Source organism: Hemitrygon akajei, chromosome 2 (genome assembly GCF_048418815.1).
Source record: "Hemitrygon akajei chromosome 2, sHemAka1.3, whole genome shotgun sequence".
Classification (NCBI taxonomy): domain Eukaryota; kingdom Metazoa; phylum Chordata; class Chondrichthyes; order Myliobatiformes; family Dasyatidae; genus Hemitrygon; species Hemitrygon akajei.
In genome coordinates, this window is record NC_133125.1 from 73,184,289 (window position 1) to 73,204,610 (window position 20,322).

Genomic DNA, 20,322 nt, shown 5'->3' on the forward strand with positions numbered 1-20,322 from the left:
TTTCCTTCACCCTACCATTCTTTATCTTCCTCACTGGGACAAATTTATCCCTAACATCCTGCAAGAGATCCTTAAACATCGACAACATGTCCATAGTACATTTCCCTGCAAAAACATCATCCCAATTCACACCTGCAAGTTCTAGCCTTATAGCCTCATAATTTGCCCTTCCCCAATTAAAAGTTTTCCTGTCCTCTCTGATTCTATCCTTTTCCATGATAATGCTAAAGGTCAGGAAGCGGTGATCACTGTCCCCCAGATGCTCACCCACTGACAGATCTGTGACCTGACCCGGTTCGTTACCTAATACTAGATCTAGTATGGCATTGCCCCTAGTCGGCCTGTCAACATACTGTGACAGGAATCCATCCTGGACACACTTAACCAACTCTGCCCCATCTAAACCCTTGGAACTAATCAAGTGCCAATCGATATTAGGGAAGTTAAAGTCACCCATGATAACAACCCTGTTATTTTTGCACCTTTCCAAAATCTGCCTCCCAATCGGCTCCTCAGTATCTCTGCTACTACCAGGGGGCCTATAAAATACCTCCAGTAGAGTAACTGCTCCCTTCCTCTTCCTGACTTCCACCCATACTGACTCAAAAGAGGATCCTGCTACATTACCCACCCTTTCTGTAGCAGTAATAGTATCCCTGACCAGTAATGCCACTCCTCCTTCCCTTTCCCCCTATCTCTATCCCTTTTAAAGCACTGAAATCCAGGAATATTGAGAATCCATTCCTGCCCTGGTGCCAGCCAAGTCTCCGTAATGGCCACTACATCATAATTCCATGTATGTATCCAAGCTCTCTGTTCATCACCTTTGCTCCTGATGCTTCTTGCATTGAAGTACACACACTTTAGCCCTTCTACTTTACTACCTTTACACCCTTTATTCTGCTTCTCTTTCCTCAAAGCCTCTCTATATGTTCGATCTCCATGCACTTCTTTCACTGCTCTATCGCTCCAGGTCCCATCCCACTTGCAAATTAGTTTAAACCCTCATGAACCATGCTAGCAAACTTACCTGCAAGGATATTGCTTCCTCTTGAGTTCAGGTGCAACCCATCCAATCTGTACAGGTCCCACCTTCCCCAGGATCCCAATGATCCAAAAATCTAAAACCCTGCCCTCTGCACCAACTCCTCAGCCACGCATTCAACTGCCATCTCCTCTAATTCTTAGCATCACTATCACGTAGCACTGGCAGCAATCCTGAGGACGCCACCCTTGAGGTCCTGTTCTTCAGCCTTCTGCCTAGTTCCCGAAACTCACACTTCAGGACCTCATCCCTCTTCCTGCCTATGTCATTGGTACCAACATGTATCACGACTTCTGGTTGCTTTCCCTCTCGTACCAGGATGTCATGCACCCGGTCAGAGACATCCCGGACCCTGGCACGCAGTAGGCAACAAACCATGCGGGTGTCCTCACATCCACAAAATCTCCTGTCTGCTCCCAGGTAACATGACTGTAACATTTTTCACCAGTCCTAAGTAATTTCCCCACTCTCTGGTTGTAGTTCATGATAGAGTCAGAACACAGAAATGTGCCCTTTGGCTGCAGATTGAAACTGGTCATCAAATACCTAACTGTACATTATTTCTGGACTTACCACTCATATAATTTATCATTATTTGCATACATACCATTCCTTGTTCAGAAGCAGTACCAATACCAAGTAGGGCAAAGTTTTTAAGCATTTCACATCCAATTGCACCACATCCGACCTGAAAGTAGAAGATTTAATTTTTACGCACTGGAGATTTATAAGAGAGAGGGAAAAAAACATTTTAACTTGCTGCAGGCTCATGTAAAACTCAATATACAAGAACATGATAAGGGCTGCATGACACTCTATAGATACCACTTGTATCCACTGCAACTATCATATGTTTAGAGGGTACAGTGTCATTATATATGTTATTATTAATTCAACATCATTACACTCGGTATTTTGGGCTTTTTCAATGGAGTCCATTTGGTTAGTTATCACATTTTGACATCTTCCTACACACGTATATAACCATATAACAATTACAGCATGGAAACAGGCCATCTCGGCCCTCTTAGTCCGTGCTGAAAGCTTACTCTCACATAGTCCCACTGACCCGCACTCAGTCCATGACCCTCCATTCCTTTCCTGTCCATATACCTATCCAATTTTACTTTAAATGACAATAACGAACCTGCCTCTATCACTTCTACTGGAAGCACGTTCCACACAGCTACACTCTCTGAGTAAAGAAATTCCCCCTTGTGTTACCCTTAAACTTTCACCCCCTAGCTCTCAACTCATGTCCTCTTGTTTGAATCTCCCCTACTCTCAATGGAAAAAGCCTATCCACATCAACTCTATCTATCCACTTCATAATTTTACATACCTCTATCAATTCCCCCCTTAACCTTCTACGCTCCAAAGAATAAAGACCTAACTTGTTCAATCTTTCCCTGTAACTTAGGTGCTGAAACCCAGGTAACATTCTAGTAAATCTTCTCTGTACTCTCTCTATTTTGTTGACATCTTTCCTATAATTCGGTGACCAGAACTGTACACAATATTCCAAATTCGGCCTTACCAATGCCTTGTACAATTTTAACATTACATCCCAACTCCTATACTCAATGCTCTGATTTATAAAGGCCAAAATACCAAAAGCTTTCTTCACCACCCTAGCCACATGAGATTCCACCTTCAGGGAACTATGCACCATTATTCCTAGATCACTCTGTTCTGCTGCATTCTTCAATACCCTACCATTTGCCATGTATGTCCTATTTGGATTATTCCTACCAAAATGTAGCACCTCACACTTATCAGCATTAAACTCCATCTGCCATCGTTCAGCCCACTGGCCTAAATCTCTCTGCAAATTTGAAAACCTACTTTATTATCTACATCGCCACCTACCTTATGTATGCCATCTGCATACTTACTAATCCAATTTACCACCCCATCATCCAGATCATTAATGTATATGACAAACAACACTGGACCCAGTACAGATCCCTGAGGCACGCCACTAGTCACCGGCCTCCAGCCTGACAAACAGATATCCACCACTACTCTCCGGCATCTCCCATCCAGCCACTGTTGAATCCATTTTACTACTTCAATATTAATACCTAACGATTGAACTTTCCTAACTAACCTTCCGTGCGGAACCTTGTTAAAGGCCTTATAGACATATAGACAACATATAGACAACATCCACTGCTTTACCTTTGTCAATTTTCCTCGTAACCTCTTCAAAAAGTTCAATAAGATTTGTCAAACATGACCTTCCACACACAAATCTATCCTAATCAGACCCTGTCTTTCCAGATAATTATATATATCATTAGCTAATTAGAGTAAATTAACATTTATAAGCTACCTTCTTAAGCAGCTAATATTTTATGGAATTGTTTCAGTATACATCAAAAGATAATTTGGTTGGAATAAGTTCTAATGATGGTCTCATATCGGTTAAGAATGAGGATCAGGTAGCTTATGAAGCCAGTGAATGCACTTGGTACATAGCTGAACAGTATTCTAAAAGAAATATTCACCCCAGAATATTGTGTCTGAGAGTGGATGTATTTCATACTGAAATAAATAGCTAAGTGGTAGAAAGATGACATAGACTTAGTGAGACATCATGTGGAAAATTCTTTTTCTTGTTGTAAAGTTTAATGATGGTTGGCAAATCAATATAAAGCACATTGGCACCACCTACTGAAGTGGAGTATGGAACAAAGAGACGAGAAGCCTCCCCACTCCAAAAGAAAACCTCAAATACTATCGAAAAGTCTGATGTTTTTCAGAAAGTCAAATATTACAATGACAGTGATAGCCTAATAAACTGTCTATCCCAAAGATCTCAATTTAGCAATTCTGTGTTTCCTTTACACCTCATAGGAACTACATTCAGCCAATATACGCTGCAATGTTTCTTGACAAGTGCGCTCCCTACAAATGGCCACATCATGCACATTAATTCTGAACAAATTAATCAACCTAGTATGTCCAAAACATGAAAGTATAACTTCTTCCCTCCTTTTATACCCACCTCCCAGCAAAGTTTCCACAATCCTCCAAGTTTTATATACAGCGGCATGCAAAAATTTGGGCACCTCTGATCAAAATTTCTGTTACTGTGAATAGCAAAGCGAGTAAAAGGTGACGTGATTTCCAAAAGGCATAAAGTTAAAGATGACACATTTCTTTAATATTTTAAGCAAGACTACTTTTTGATTTCCATCTTTTGCAATTTTAAAATAACAAACAAGGAAAAGGGCCCAAAGCAAAAGTTTGGGCACCCTGCATAGTCAGTATCCAGTAACAACCCCTTTGGCAATTATCACAGCTTGTAAACGCTTTCTGTAGCCAGCTAAGAGTCTTTCAAGTTTTGTTTGGGGGATTTTCGCCCAGTCTTCTTTGCAAAAGGCTTCTAAGTTCTGTGAGATTCTTGGGCCGTCTTGCATGCACTGCTCTTTTGAGGTCTATCCACAGATTTTCGTTGATGTTTAGGTCAGGGGACTGTGAGGGCCATGGCAAAACCTTCAGCTTGCGCCTCTTCAGGTAGTCCATTGTGGATTTTGAGGTGTGTTTAGGATCATTACCCTGTTGTAGAAGCCATTCTCTTTTCATCTTCAGCTTCTTTGCAGAAGGTGTGATGTTTGCTTCCAGAATTTGCTGGTATTTAATTGAATTCATTCTTCCCTCTACAAATGTTCCCCATGCCACTGGCTGCAACACAAGCCCAAAGCATGATCGATCCAGCCCCGTGCTTGAGGAGTTCTTTTCATGAAATTCTGCACCCTTTTTTTTCCAAACATACCTTTGTTTGTTGCGGTCAAAAAGTTCTATTTTAACTTCATCAGTCCACAGGACTTGTTTCCAAAATGCATCAGTCTTTTTTAGATGTTCCTTTGCAAACTTCTGACGCTGAATTTTGTGGTGAGGACGCAGGAAAGGTTTTCTTCTGATGACTCTTCCATGAAGGTCATATTTGTGCAGGTGTCACTGCACAGTAGAACAGTGCACCACCACTCCAGAGTCTGCTAAATCTTCCTAAAGGTCTTTTGCAGTCAAATAGGGGTTTTGATTTACCTTTCTAGCAATGCTACGAGCAGTTCTCTGTTCCTGTTAACTGCCATTTCTTATGAACATTATGAACTGAGGAAACGGCTACCTGAAAACGCTTTGCTATCTTCTTATAGCCTTCTTCTGCTTTATGGGCATCATTTATTTTAATTTTCAGAGTACTAGACAGCTGCTTAGTGGAGCCCATGCCTGGTGATTGTTGGGACAAGGTTTGAGGAGTCAGGGTATTTATAAAGCTTTGAAATTTTCATCACCTGGCCTTTTTGAATGATGAATGTGAACAAGCCGTAGCCCTAGCAAGCTAATTAAGGTCTGAAATCTTGGTAAAAGTTATCTGAGAGCTCAAATCTCTTGGAGTGCCCAAAGTTTTGCATGGTGCTCCTTTCCCTTCTTTCACTGTAAAATTGTACAAAACAAAATAATACACTAATCTTGCTTAAAATGTTGAAAAGAATGTTTCATCTTTATGACTTATGGAGATCAGTTCATCTTATAGAAACATAGAAAACCTACAGCACAATACAGGCCCTTCAGCCCACAAAGTTGTGCCGAACATGTCCCTACCTTAGAAATTACTAGGCTTATCTATAGCCCTCTATTTTACTAAGCTCCATGTACCTATCCAGGAGTCTCCGAAAAGACCTTATCGTATCCACCTCCACCACCGTTGCCGGTAGCCCATTCCACGCACTCACCACTTTTTGCATAAAAAAATTACCTGACATCTCCTCTGTACCTACTCCCCAGCACCTTAAACCTGTGTCCTCTTGTGGCAACCATTTCAGCCCCAGGAAAAAAGCCTCTGACTATCCACACGACCAATGCCTCTCATCATCTTATACACCTCTATCAGGTCACCTCTCATCCTCCGTCGTTCCAAGGAGAAAAGACTGAGCTCATTCAACAGATTCTCATAAGGCATGCTCCGCAATCCAGGCAACATCCTTGTAAATCTTCTCAGCCCAGTTTTACATCCAGCTGCGCAGGATGACTCTATTTTTTGACTCAATATTTTGAGGATGTGACTAAACACATTGATGAAGGTAGAGCAGTAGATGTAGTGTATATGGATTTCAGCAAGGCATTTGACAAGGTACTCCATGCAAGACTTATTGAGAAAGTGAGGAGGCATGGGATCCAAGGAGACATTGCTCTGTGGATCTAGAACTGGTTTGCCCACAGAAGGCAAAGAGTGGTTGTAGACAGGTCATATTCTGCAGTGGTCTGCCTCAGGGATCTGTACTGGGACCCCTGCTCTTCGTGATTTTTATAAATTACCTGGATGAAGAAGTGGAGGGATGGGTTAGTAACTTTGCTGATGACACAAAGGTTGGAGGTGTTGTGGATAGTGTGGAGGGCTGTCAGAGGTTACAGCAGAACACTGATAGGATGCAAAAATGGGCTGAGAAGTGGCAGATGGAGTTCAACACAGACAAGTGTGAGGTAGTTCATTTTGGTAGGTCAAATATGACGGCAGAATATAGTATTAATGTTAAGACTCTTGGCAGTGTGGAGGATCAGAAGGATCTTGAAGTCTGAGTCCATAGAACACTCAATGCTGCTGCGGAGGTTGGCTCTGTGGTTAAGAAATCATAAGGTGCATTGCCCTTCATCAATTGTGGGATTGCGCTTAGGAACTAAGAGGTAATGTTGCAGCTATATAGGACCATGGTCAGACCCCACTTGGAGTATTGTGCTCAGTTCTGGTTGCCTCATTATAGGAAGGATGTGGAAACCATAGAACAGGTGCAGAGGAGATTTACACGGATGTTGCCTGGATTAGGAAGCATGCTTTATGAGAATAGGTTGAGTGAACTCGGCTTTTTTTCCTTGGAGTGATGGAGGATGAGAGATATTTTAAGAGACTCCTGGATAGGTACATGGAGCTTAGGAAAATAGATGTCTATAAGTAACCCTAAGTAACTTCTCAGGTAAGGACATGTTTGGCACAGCTTTGTGGGCTGAAGGGCCTGTATTGTGCTGTAGGTTTTCTATGTTTCTGTGTTTCTAAGACATTGACCAGTGTGGTTCACTGGTGAACATGATGTTTATTCTGGATAATTTGCGGATGACACCAAGATTGGGGGTGTAATGGACAGCAAGGAAGGCCATAATGGCTTACATAGGGATCTAGACCAGCTGGAAAAACAGGCTTGAAAAATGGCAGATGGAATTTAATGCAGACAAGTGTGAGGTGTTTCACTTCGGTAGGACCAACCAGGGTAGGTCTTACACAGTGAACAGGCTGGCACTGAGGACTGTGGTAGAATAAAGGGATCTGGGAATACAGGTCCACAATTTGTTGAAAGTGACATCGCAGGTAGATAGGGGTGTAAAGAAAGCTTTTGGCACACTGGACTTCATAAATTAATGTATTGAGTACAGGTAATGGGATGTTATGTTGAGGCTGTATAAGATATTGGTGAGGTCTAATTTAGAGTATTGTGTGCAGATCTGGGCACTTGCCTACAGGAAAGATGTGAATAAGGTTGAAAGAGTACAGAGAAAATTTACCAGGATATTGCTGGGTCTGGAGAACCTGAGTTATAAGGAGAGACTGAATAGGTTAGGACATTATTTCTTGGAACGTAGAAAACTGAGAGGAGATTTGACAGAGGTATATAGATAGGGTAAATGCAAGCAGGCTTTTTCCACTGAGGTTGGGTGGGACAACAGCCAGAAGTTAAAGGTGAAAGATGAAAAGTTTAAGGGCAACATGAGAGGAAACTCAGAGGGTTGTGAGAGTATGAAGTGAGCTGCCAGCAAAAAAAAAGTGGTACACATAAGCTTTTGTTTAAAAAAAATGGTACAGGTTTAGAAGGTTATGGGGTGCAGGTGGATGGGAGTAGGCAGTTTAAATGGTTGGCACAGACTAGATGGGCCAAAGGGCCTGTTTCTGTGCTGTACTTTTCTTTGACTTTAATGTTGTGAATGGTAGTTGTATTTTTACCAGTCTTAACTGATCAAAAATGTTGCTGCAGCTTTACAATGTAAACAATGACACTGTTAGAGCCTTACAGATCAATAACAACATAAATGGTTGAAATGCATAAGATGGTTCTCCAAAATTGTAAGGAATTAGATTTTTTCTTTGCAGTTAAGGGGTGAAAAAAGCAAGGAACATTGTAATTATATATCTGGGAGTCAGAGGAAATAACTGATATGGCTTATCATATTCGTAAAGCAACAGCTAAAATACAACAATATAATGGATGTGATTTCTTTGAATGGACCAAATTAAATCTGGGAAGCTGGGATTATTCAATATTATGAATCATAACATTTGCCCTGAAATGCCATATCATAATTTCCATCTCAATTACTTGTATGAGGGTCATGATCAATAGGACTGCTCAAACTCAAGACAATGTACCCAACAATGAAATGTAATTCTATAAATACCATTTGATGTTTTCATAACTCAAGAGTGAATGTTTAGTTATTTTATACTTTTGTTATTTAAGCTGTGCTTTAGAATCAAAGAGGGGAATGTTGAATTAGGATCCGGATTGCTGTTTTCCTTGTATATTTTATGTAGTTTAACTTTCCAATGCTGGCTTGTATTTTTTATACAATCACTTATATACAAGTAATTGCTCAATGAATTTTCCAGCAAATGCAGTACAACTGCTTCTGAATTATTTTAGAAGATTCTTAGTTTTCAGTAGCAGGTGTCACACCAATTGAATCTGGCTATTTTATTAGTTAATTGTTATTGCTGGAATTTTTGTTTGTGTATGCTTTTTCTTTTGTTTTTTCCCCGCTCCCTCAGCTCTTCTTTGTTTTCCTCTCCTGTGACACTTACCAAATGATCAAAAGCAATAGGTTTTATGCCTTATTCTTGACTTCTGAAGAACCTTTGGAGCACAAAGTTCTCAGGATCCAACAACTACCACAAGGATTTTGCTCCCATCATATCAGCTGATATTTGCCTTAATAATCTAATACATTGTTAGTCCCAATGATAGTGTGAAATGCTTCTCTTAGGTGCTTTTTAAACATACTTACCATAAAAACATTGAGGTTGCTGAGCTTTTGGCAGATTGTTTGTCCAACACATGCACGCAGAGCATCATATCGATCTCCTCTATAAAGGACAAGTTAATTATAAATACCAACAGACAACCAAGAATTATGGACAAATGTGCTAATATGAATGGAGAGCATAGCTTATAAATGAACAAATCATAAGTATTACTACACTGAAACTTGGGTTGTCTTATGAGGAAAGCTTGGACAAGTTAGACTTTAGTGGAGTTCCATAGAGTGACAGCTGATTATTTTTTGAGCCCGAGAAGTCTTGATTAGGTGGATTTGGAAAGAAAGTTACATCTTAAACGTCTAAAGCTACAGCTTACAATATAAAATGTCACCCATTTAACAAGTGAAATACTTTGGAATATTTTTATACAATAGGTAATAAGGAGCCATAGACTCATTGAATGTGGTGAAGAATCGTAGAGCTTAGTGTCCATCTGTTGTTCCTAATTCTAATGTATTCAGGTAAAACTAATCCATCAGCTTAAACATCCAACCATTCCCACCATTACTGTGAAGAAAAAGCCATTATGATTTGAACAACTAGCATTGCTTGAGTTCTTTAAAACAACAATGAAGCAACGTTGGAATTATTGGTAGGAATTATTGTTATTTCAACAACTGGAACAGCAACATGGAATGCCTTCAATACAACTAACTACTATTTCTCAAAGACGATATGGAAAAGTAACAAACATTGATCTTACTAGTAATGCTGACATCCTACACAATAAATACAATAAAAACTGTAACCAGTAATAACACACTTGCCTTCATTGGTCAGGTGTTGAGTATAAAAGCAGGGAAGTCATGTTGTAGCTTATAAAATGTTGGCCAGGCCAAATTTGGAATACTGTCTTAAGTTCTGCTCACCTCTTTTTAGGAAGGATGCTTTGGGAAGGGTGCAGAAAAAATTGACCAGGATGTTGTCAGTATTAAAATGTATCAGCTACAAGGAAAGGATGGACAAGCTTGGAAGGTCAAAAGCTGAAGGGCAACTGGATAGAAATATATAAAATTACAAAGGCTTAGATAGGGCAGGCAGTTAGTCATTATCTTTATTCCCCAAGGTAGAAATGTCAAAAACTAGAGGGCATAGCTTTAAGGTAAAAAGGAGAAAGTTTAAAGGAGATATACAAGGCAAGCTTTTTCTTGGGTAGTGGTAGAAGCATTTGATCAGAGCAAAGAGACATATGATCTTATGTAGACAGTTGGGATTAGTTACATTGCCTTGGTCACCATAAACATCATGAGCAGAAGAGCCTGTTCCTGTGCTGCACTGCTGTATCAATGTTTAGTAAAATAGTATCATATGCAACTATCACTTCCAGCAATCAGTCAGCCCTATTAAATGGGTTGGAATAATTCAACACTTCCAAGTAGGTGTTGAATATCCAACATTTAAATTGTGTTCTCCTATCCATCAAATTCATACTTAAACTGATACTCTACACTTACCGTGGTTGGAATTGATCACCGTTTGTATCTTCTAGAGTCTGAAATAACTCTGTTGCATCAAAATACAGCTATAAAGCAAAACAAACACAAGATTCTCTGAATCAATAAAATTCTTTTTTTTTTAAACAGTCAACAGGCTTAAACGTATAAAAAAACTAACCCACTGCTGAAGTGGAGAAAATTTTCCCGTGAGTGCCTTCAAAGCTTCCTGGGTAATGATTCCACCAAAAGCAGCAACAATAGGGGGTAAACATCCTCTTGCTGTCCGTGAAAGCCACTTAACAATATCATGATTAACTGCAGTCTGCAATATACAAAAATATACTTAAAAAATTGCAGCATATTTACATGAATTGTAAATACTGTTTCCCTATATATTGTTGCTGACCAAACTGTTGAAAATTTATGTTTTTTCCTTTAAATTCCTACGTCTTTCAGATTAGCTGTAAGTCCAATTACAAAGAAAGCACAGCAGCACCTCTACTTCCTTAGGAGTTTGCAGAAATTTGGCATGACACCTAAAACTTTGACAAAGTTCTATGGAAGTGTAGTGGAGAGCACCACAGCCAGGTATGGAAACATCAATGCTCTTGAACAGAAAATCCTACAAAAAATAGTGGTTCAGGCCAGTCCGTCACAGATAACGCCCTCCCAACCACTAAGCACATCTAAATGAAACACTGTAATTGGAAAGCAGCATCTACTATCAGAGATCCTCACCACCCAGGACATGCTCTCACCTCACTGCTGCCATTAGAGCCTCAGGACCTACACCACTAGGTTCAGGAACAGTTATTACCCATCAACCATCAGGCTCTTCCATGATAGGGGATAACTTCACTCATCTCCACGTGCACATAATTGAAATGTTCCCACAATCAACTGACTCACTTTAAAGAACTCTTAATTTCATGGTCTCAATATTTATAGTATTTATTTATATTTCCTTTTACAGAGTTTGCTATTTTCTGCACTCTGCTTGAACATCCTAGTTGGGCGGTCTTTCATTGTTCTGTTATAGTTACTATTCTAGAAATTTGTTGAGCATGGCCACAAAAAAAAATTCAGAGTTGGATATGGTGACAAATATGCACTTTGATAATAACATTAACTTTGAACTTTTTTATTTCAAAAGTCAATGAAATCTAGCTAAGCATTTAAAAGATGAGTTTCAAGATCACTTTATCAAAGATATAAAGGAATTAAATGATTTCAGTATCTCCAGTGCTACACCACTTGTAGACCAAAAAAACAGGCTTCATGATTCTGCTACCAACAGATAAATTAAAGATTATTTTTGTCAAATGCACTCTGGATTATTTCCACATTATCAAAAACAGTAACTATTGAATATTCAAATTATAAGGTGACTGCTAATAAAACAAAATGCAATTAAATATCTCATAATTCCCTACAAGATGTACAAGTTCAGGCTCCAAGCAGCCTGTCCTGACTTTTTTTTTTATATAATTTTTTTTATTGAAGTTCATCATCAAACATTTCCATAAGATGTATTTCAAACATTGTACATATATATCATATAATCATATATATCACAAATCTCCACATAGTTTTTATCAGAGGTATACACTTATAGAAAAGAGTGGAAAGAAAAAACAAGCAAAAGGAAAGAACTATGTACAAGTAGGGAGTGATTTTGTTTTTACAACATATTCATTGATTTGTGAGAATAAAATCAGGCCTATGAGGCATTATGTAGTTAAAGCATTTTTCCCAGTTTGAATCAAATTGTTCCAGCTTATGATTAACAGCTGCTGTTATCTTCTCCATTTTGTAAATCTCCATTGTAATTTCCATCCATGCATTTAAAGTTGGGCTCTCTTGTGATAACCATTTCCTAGTAAGAGTCTTTTTACCAGCCACCAACAGTGTATTCATTAAATATTTATCTCTTTTCAACCATTCTTGAGGTATATACCCAAAATATATGGTCTTACTCTCTAAGGGTATTTCACATTTAAAGATGTCTTGTAGGGCATTGTAAATCCCCCTCCAATAGTCTTTTTTAATAGGGCAGTCCCAAAAAATGTGTTAATTTTTTAGGGTTAGGGTTAGGGTTAGGGAAAATAATTGGGTTTTATCTATGTTGATCTTGTATCCTGATAATTGACCATATTGTTCAAAGGATTGCACCAATTTAGGTAAAGAGTATGTTGGCTGCCCTAGATAGATCAAAATATCATCCGCGTAACAAGCCAATTTATACTCTGTCCCTTTAATAGTAATTCTCCTGATATCTTCATTTTGTCTGATGTATTGAGCTAATGGTTCCAGATATAATGCGAAGAGTAGCGGTGACCATGCACAACCCTGTCTCATGCCCCTTTCTAGGGTAAGACTATTTGATAAATATCCATTGATTTTAATCCTAGCTGTAGGGTTGTCATAAAGTGTCTATATAGTTTTAATAATTGTGTCTTGGAAACCAAATCTATGTAAAACTCTGAAAAGAAAATTCTAATTAACCGAATCAAATGCCTTTTCAGCATCCATGCTTATCACTATTGCTTCGATTTTAATTTTTTGTATATGATCCATAATGTGAAGTGTCCTTCGTATATTGTCTTGTGTTTGGCGTTGTCATATAAAGCCTGTCTGATCGTTATGTATCAGTATAGGTAGAAACTCCTCTAATCGTTTGGCCATGATGGAGGTAAATAATCTATAATCTACATTAAGAATGGATATTGGTTTAAATGACCCGCATTCCATTTTATCCTTGCCTTCTTGTGGTATAGCTGAGATTATCGCTTCCTTCCAACTGGGTGGCATTTGTGCCTTTTTTAGAGCCCAGTTCAGTGTGGGGTGTAAAACAGGAATTAACTCATTTTTAAATTCTTTGTATCACTCTGCCGTATACCCATCTGATCCTGGTGACTTGCTTAATTTAAGCCTACTAATTGCAGCTTTTAATTCAACTTCAGGTATATCAGCAGTCATCGTTCTATTTTGTGCTTCTCTTAAAGTGGGTAACTCTAGAGAATTCAGGAAGGTGTCAATTTGGGTTATGCTTCCCCCTGGAACTTTGGAATACAGAGTTTTGTAAAACACTTCAAAAGCTTCTTGAATTTTGCTTAGCTTATTTTTTTTAATCATTTTTGTTCTTGGATCCCTAATTCTATGAATTGTATTCTCAGCTTTTTTTTTTTCAGTTTCCACGCCAGTATTTTAATAGACTTAGATCCACTTTCATGTCTCTGTTTCAGAAACAATAAATTTTTCTTGATTTCTTGCATAGCCAAACTATTAATTTCATTCCTATTTTTATTAATTTCCTCTAATGTATCCTGTGCCAAATTCAATTTGTGTTTTTTCTCTAGTTCCTTCAGCATATTTTGTAATTCCTCTAATGTTTTATTCCTTATTTTTTTCTTATATGAAGATATCGCTATAATTTTCCCTCTTAAGACAGCCTTCAGAGTATCCCATAAAATGGGAAGTGAAACCTCTCCATTATCATTGAATTCTAAGTAGAGACCAATTTCTTTTTTAGTTTGTTCCTTAAAGTATGGATCATTGAGTAGGCTTGAATTTAGTTTCCAAATAGTATTCTTACGTTGTAGGTCAAAATCAACAGATAAATATATAGGTGCGAGGTCACTTACATCGATTGTCCCAATTCCACAGGTGTTTATTTTGTCTTTATCTTTTCCAAATGTTATGAAATAGTCTATTCTTGTACATACAGAATGGGGAGCAGAATAATGAGTGTAATCCCTTCTGTCGGGGAGCACATAAGTCACCCGACCAGATGAACTGCGCCCTAGGGTTCTGAAAGAGGTGGTGGTAAAGACTGTGGAGGCATTAGTAATGACCTATCAGCAATCAGTGGAATCTGGCCTGGTGCCAGAGGACTGGAAAACTGCAAATGTCACTCCATTTTTTAAGAAAGGAGGAAGGCAGCAGAAAGGAAATTATAGACCAGTTAGCCTGAACTCAATGGTTGGGAAGATGCAGGAGTCAATTGTTATGGATAAGGTTATGGAGTACTTGGTGAAACAGGACAAGAGAAGACAAAGTCAGCATGGTTTCCTTAAGGGAAAATAGTGCCCGACAAACCTGAGCTTCACAAGGATGATCCTGGGAATGTTTGATACCTCTGGGTCTGTGCTCACTGGAATTTAGACGGATTGGGGGGGGGGGGGGGGATCTCATTGAAAACTTTTGAATGTTGAAAGGCCTAGACAGAGAAGATGTAGAAAGGATGTTTCCCATTGTGGTGGAGTCTCGAAGAGGGCATAGCCTCAGGATAGAGGGCTGTCCAATTAAACAGAGATGCAGAGAAATTTCTTTCGCCAGTGAGTGGTAAATTTGTGGAATTGTTACTACAGGCAGCTACAGAAGCCAGGTCGTTGTGTGTACTTAAGGCAGAGCTTGATCAGTTCTTGATTGGACACAGCATCAAAGGTTATGGGGAGTAGGCTGGAGAGTGGGGCTGAGGAGGGGAAGAAAGAATCAGCCACAATTGAATGGCAGAGCAGACTCAATGGGCCAAATGGCCTAATTCTGCTGCTATGTCTTATGGTCATATAAAATAGGTATTCACAATTTTACTGTTATGCTGTAGGTATTTCATTTAGCAGTTGTTCTGCTTTCAACTTGTTTGGTCTATTGTCGAGGATAAGCGATGATGAGGAATGTGAGCCATCCAATTAGGATGGTGGAACTGGGGTTATTTTTTGGTGAGGGACACCAAGGTTGGCCTTGGGGCTTTTGTAGGCGAGAAATGAAGAGAGAAGATGCTGGAGAGAACCGGTTACAGAATACGACCTGGTGGGGAGATTGTGATTCAATGGAGCCAGGTGCTGAGATTGACTGAGGATTGGTAAATTGAGCTCCAAAATGGAGTCACTTTATAAAGAGAGAGAGAGAGAGCCTGCAGCATGTCGAATTATTGGGTGAACAATGTAGTCTTTGGGGTAACTGCAAGTCTGTGTCTTTGCTATTGCTTTGCACACGATTGAGTACTGGTAGCGGGTGCTCTTTATTTTTGCCAGTGGGGGGAGGGGGATTGTTGCTCGCTGCCGCTTACGCGCGGGAGGGAGGGAAGCTGGGGGGGACTTTGGGGTTCTAACATTTAACTGTCGTTCATTCTTGGGGCACTCCTCTGTTTTCATGGATGGTTGTGAAGAAAAAGCATTTCAGGATGTATATTGTATACATTTCTCTGACATTAAATTGTACCTTTGAACATTTGAACTGGTGTACATTTGAATGTTTAATTACAATGGGCCCTTGTTGTTTTTTCTTTCTTTTCCTTACTAACCCTTTAGTTAAGATTCATAGATAATTCCTTTAATCGTACACAGTGTGCTGTCTGTTGTTTCTTGGAACTGAGTTGTAACGAGGTTGCAAATAAAACAGCAAGCATACAAACTGGGGTTTGAGATGGGAGAGCCATCTAAATCTCACAGGCTTGGTGGGACCAGAGTGTGTATTCTCTAGACATGCAGCCAAGGAAACCAGTGAGATTTCACAGGCACCAAGGTAGAAGCAATGGAAGAAGAGCCCAACATCATTTCAGACATGTCATTAAGAAGTCATTGCAGGGCGAGACTTCTGCTGAGTACAGACCAGTTAGAATCAGAAGGGGGGGGGGGGGGGTCAGAGGGAGACACAGGTGTTGGAGCTGAGGACAGGTGCAGGATCAGCATAGGGAGGTTGTGGGTGGGGTAACGTGGTGGGTGCTTGAAGAAAGTAGGTGTTTTCAGCAGTGGGTGCAGGTCAGTGTGGCATCATTGATAGCATTGGAAGACCAAAGAACAATGGGATCCGATGGCAGTGTTGGGAGCTCTGGCCTGGTGGCAGTCAGAGAATTGGCATGAACCTGAGGCAGGATTACTGGCAATCACCCCTCTTATCTGAACTGCCAAGTTGACTCCAGCATCTGCAGTCCTTTCTGTTTTCACCAGATCATTGCCTGGATTAGAGAGCATTAATACAAGAAGAAGGTGGGTTAACTTGGACTGTTTTCCCTAGTCTGTTAGAGGCTGATGGGCAACCTCAAATGAAGTATATAACTGCTATTAAAGTATACTAAATTACATATTCTGTTCAGACAGATAATTAGACTGAAGGACCTTTTCTGGTGCTTTACTGTTCAATGGTCCAAGTATGACAAAACTGCATACTAATTGCAATGAAACAGAAATGTGGCAATTGATTTTCATTGACTCGGTGTAAAGTGTTGTCTAAAAGATTTAATTTGCATTAATTTTTGTGACTTGTATTCCTTCCTGTTGTGAACCAATATAAAATCACATAAATTTTCTATTGTAAGAATAGCACTATTTCATAATTAACTGAGAATTCAGAAAATAACAAGTGCATTTGACTGGGTACGCAATGGAAGGTACAGATAATGTTGGCGTTAAGGCAAATAGTTTAGACAACAACAATCATATATTTTGGCACTGATTATGCAAAAAGGTGCTTTTGCTGAAAATAATCACTCACCTTATTCTTCAGTGTTTCACTTACAGTTAAAGCCAATTTCACGAGTTCCTCCGCATCCTGAAGACATCTTGATACAAATAAAAAACAACTATTATTGATAAGTCTGCTACAATCAGCATTAGGACAAGAGTAAGCTACAATGCAAAACTCAAACGAAGAATGCATTTTCCTTTTCCACAAACTCCTTAAAGCTTCCTTCGGTGGATTTTGCACTTTGTCACTCCTAACCTTTTCAGATTTTAATCCTCAATTCACTCTACCTCTTGCTCTCTGATTTAATTCTCCTTGTACCTCTCCTTCAAAATAAACGCACCTAAGCAAACATTTTAGCTTGCCTCTACTTGCATTACATTGATTACATGCAAGGTCATTGCAGAACACATCTTTCTGTTCTTCATCATCTATATTCCCCTAATCTTCAATCATTCATTCTTATATAATAATCAATTTACTACTGTTTTAATCACTGAAATTTCTATACAGTCAGCCCTCCTTATCCGCCAGGGATTGGTTCCGGGACCTCCTGCGGATGCTCAAGTCTCTTATATAAAATGGCGTAACATTTGCATATAACATTCTCCTATATACTTTAAATCATCTCTAGATTACTTATAATACCTAATACAATGTACAAACCCCATTTCCAGAAAAGTTGGGATATTTTCCAAAATGCAATAAAAACAAAAATCTGTGATATGTTAATTCACGTGAACCTTTATTTAACTGACAAAAGTACAACGAAAAGATTTTCAATAGTTTTACTGACCAACTTAATTGTATTTTGTAGATATACACAAATTTAGAATTTGATGGCTGCAACACACTCAACAAAAATTGGGACAGAGTTAAAATAAGATTGAAAAATGCACAGAATAATCAAGTAACACCAGTTTGGAAGACTCCACATTAAGCAGGCTAATTGGTAGCAGGTGAGGTATCATGACTGGGTATAAAAGTAGCATCCATCAAAGGCTCAGTCTTTGCAAGCAAGGATGGGTCATGGCTTATCCCTTTGTGCCAAAATTCATGAGAAAATTGTTAATCAGTTCAAAAGGAACATTTCCCAATGCAAGATTGCAGAGAATTTAGGTCTTTCAACATCTACAGTACATAATATTGTGAAAAGATTCAGAGAATTCAGAGACATCTCAGTGCATAAAGGGCAAGGTCGGAAACCACTATTGAATGCGCGTGATCTTCGAGCCCTCGGGTAGCGCTGCCTAAGAAACCGTCATGCTACTGTGACAATTATAGTCATCTGGGCTCGGGAGTACTTCAGAAAACCATTGTCACTTAACACAGTCCATCGCTGCATCCAGAAATGCAACTTGAAACTGTATTACGCAAGGAGGAAGCCATACATCAACTCTATGCAGAAACGCCAGCGAGTTCTCTGGGCCCGAGCTCATCTCAGATGGACCGAAAGACAGTGGAACCATCTGCGGTGGTCAGAAGAGTCCACATTTCAGCTAGTTTTCAGAAAAAATGGGCGTCGAGTTCTCCGTGCCAAAGATGAAAACGACCATCCTGATTGTTATCAGTGAAAGGTGCAAAAGCCAGCATCTGTGATGGTATGGGGGTGCATCAGTGCCCACAGCATGGGTGAGTTGCATATATGTAAAGGTACCATTGACTCTTGAGGTGTATATTAGGATTTTAGAGAGACATATGTTGCCATCAAGGCGACGTCTCCTCCCAGGACGTCCATGCTTATTTCAGCAGGACAATGCCAGACCACATTCTGCACGGGCTACAACAGTATGGCTTTGTAGACACAGAGTGCGTGTGCTTGACTGGCCTGCTGCCAGTCCAGATCTATCTCCTATTGAAAATGTATGGCGCATCATGAAGAGGAGAATCAGACAATGGAGACCACGGACTGTTGTGCAGCTTAAGTCTTATATCAAGCGAGAATGGACAAAATTTCCAATTGCAAATCTACTACAATTAGTATCCTCAGTTCCAAAACAATTAAAAAGTGTTATTAAAAGGAAAGGTGATGTAACACAATGGTAAACATGCCTCTGTCCCAACTTTTGTTGAGTGTGTGGCAGCCATCAAATTCTAAATTTGTGTATATTTACAAAATACAATTAAGTTGGTCAGTAAAACTATTGAAAATCTTTTCTTTGTACTTTTGTCAGTTAAATAAAGGTTCGTGTGAATTAACATACCACAGATTTTTGTTTTTATTGCATTTTGGAAAATATCCCAACTTTTCTGGAAATGGGGTTTGTAAATGCTATGTAACTAGTAATGTTTACGGAATATTGACAAGAAAAAAACTACATATTCCTCTCGCTCACAACACAAGCAGCGAACAAACTACCCTTACTAGCCTTAAACTCTTTTTTCTCGCTCTCATCAACCCCGTCACAGTAGTGCTCATAGAGACTAAGAACTTTTTCACGTATAATTTGGCCATCCACAGCCATATGCTTCTGTGACATGTCCTCTAGCCACACACTTAATGCTTTCTCAGTCTTCGCAAGCACTTTATCACGAACCAGAGAGACCATTTTTGCCATTGTAGGGGCAGCAAAAACACTTACACAGATTTCAGCTTCTTTCTGCTTTATTGTGCGAATGTTCCATTACGGCCCACTTCGGAATGCAACATGTCACTTTTCAAAGGATCTAATATTTCTACTTTCTCGGCGAGAGATAGCACTTAGCCTTTGAGGAATTACTTTGTCCACTTAATTGCTCTTTAGGAGCCATTTTTTAACAAGAACGAAGTACTGAATGAATGAGACGCAAGACGAACAATGCTCAAACAACAAGTGCTGAAAGAGCACTTCCGGGTTTTTTCAATTCGTGGTTGTTTGAATTTGCGCATGCGGAACTCGCGGATAAGGAGGCGCGACTGTATTCGCAAAAATATTTCTGTATCTATCAATCTATTCAGCTATCCCAACTCCTTCGGCTTTGTTAACCTTACCCCCAATATTACTTCCTTCTTTTCTATTCAGTTAAGTCACATATTCATTATCAAGTCCAGCAAATCCCATACAGCTCCCACAGTATTCTCATCAGTTCCATTTCCCAATTCAATTCCTCATATTCTCTCTTCCCCACCTCCTGAATCTTTTGCTACCTACAATAAAGCAATGTAGAGCTGCTAATTAATTTGCCAGCACTTTTTGTAGGTGGAAGAAATTCACACAGCCACAGACAGAACATGCAAACTGTGCACAGAGTGCATTCAAGGTGTAGATCAAGCCAGGCTCAGTGTAACTACGTAACAGTAGTACTCT

The 20,322-nt window shown here is 39.4% G+C and overlaps 1 protein-coding gene across 6 annotated transcripts in view; it reads right to left on the bottom strand.

Moving 5' to 3' along the window:
• Positions 1-20,322, bottom strand: part of uba6 (ubiquitin like modifier activating enzyme 6) — a 329,252-nt gene that overhangs the window by 191,831 nt on the left and 117,099 nt on the right. For all 6 annotated transcript variants that reach the window (XM_073024872.1, XM_073024863.1, XM_073024889.1 and 3 more), the window contains 5 exons: positions 17,066-17,132; positions 10,749-10,892; positions 10,589-10,656; positions 9,101-9,179; positions 1,653-1,733 (listed from right to left, as the gene is read on the bottom strand). In XM_073024872.1, the coding sequence (XP_072880973.1) occupies positions 1,653-1,733; positions 9,101-9,179; positions 10,589-10,656; positions 10,749-10,892; positions 17,066-17,132 (439 nt within the window). The remainder of the gene's footprint in view (positions 1-1,652; positions 1,734-9,100; positions 9,180-10,588; positions 10,657-10,748; positions 10,893-17,065; positions 17,133-20,322) is intronic.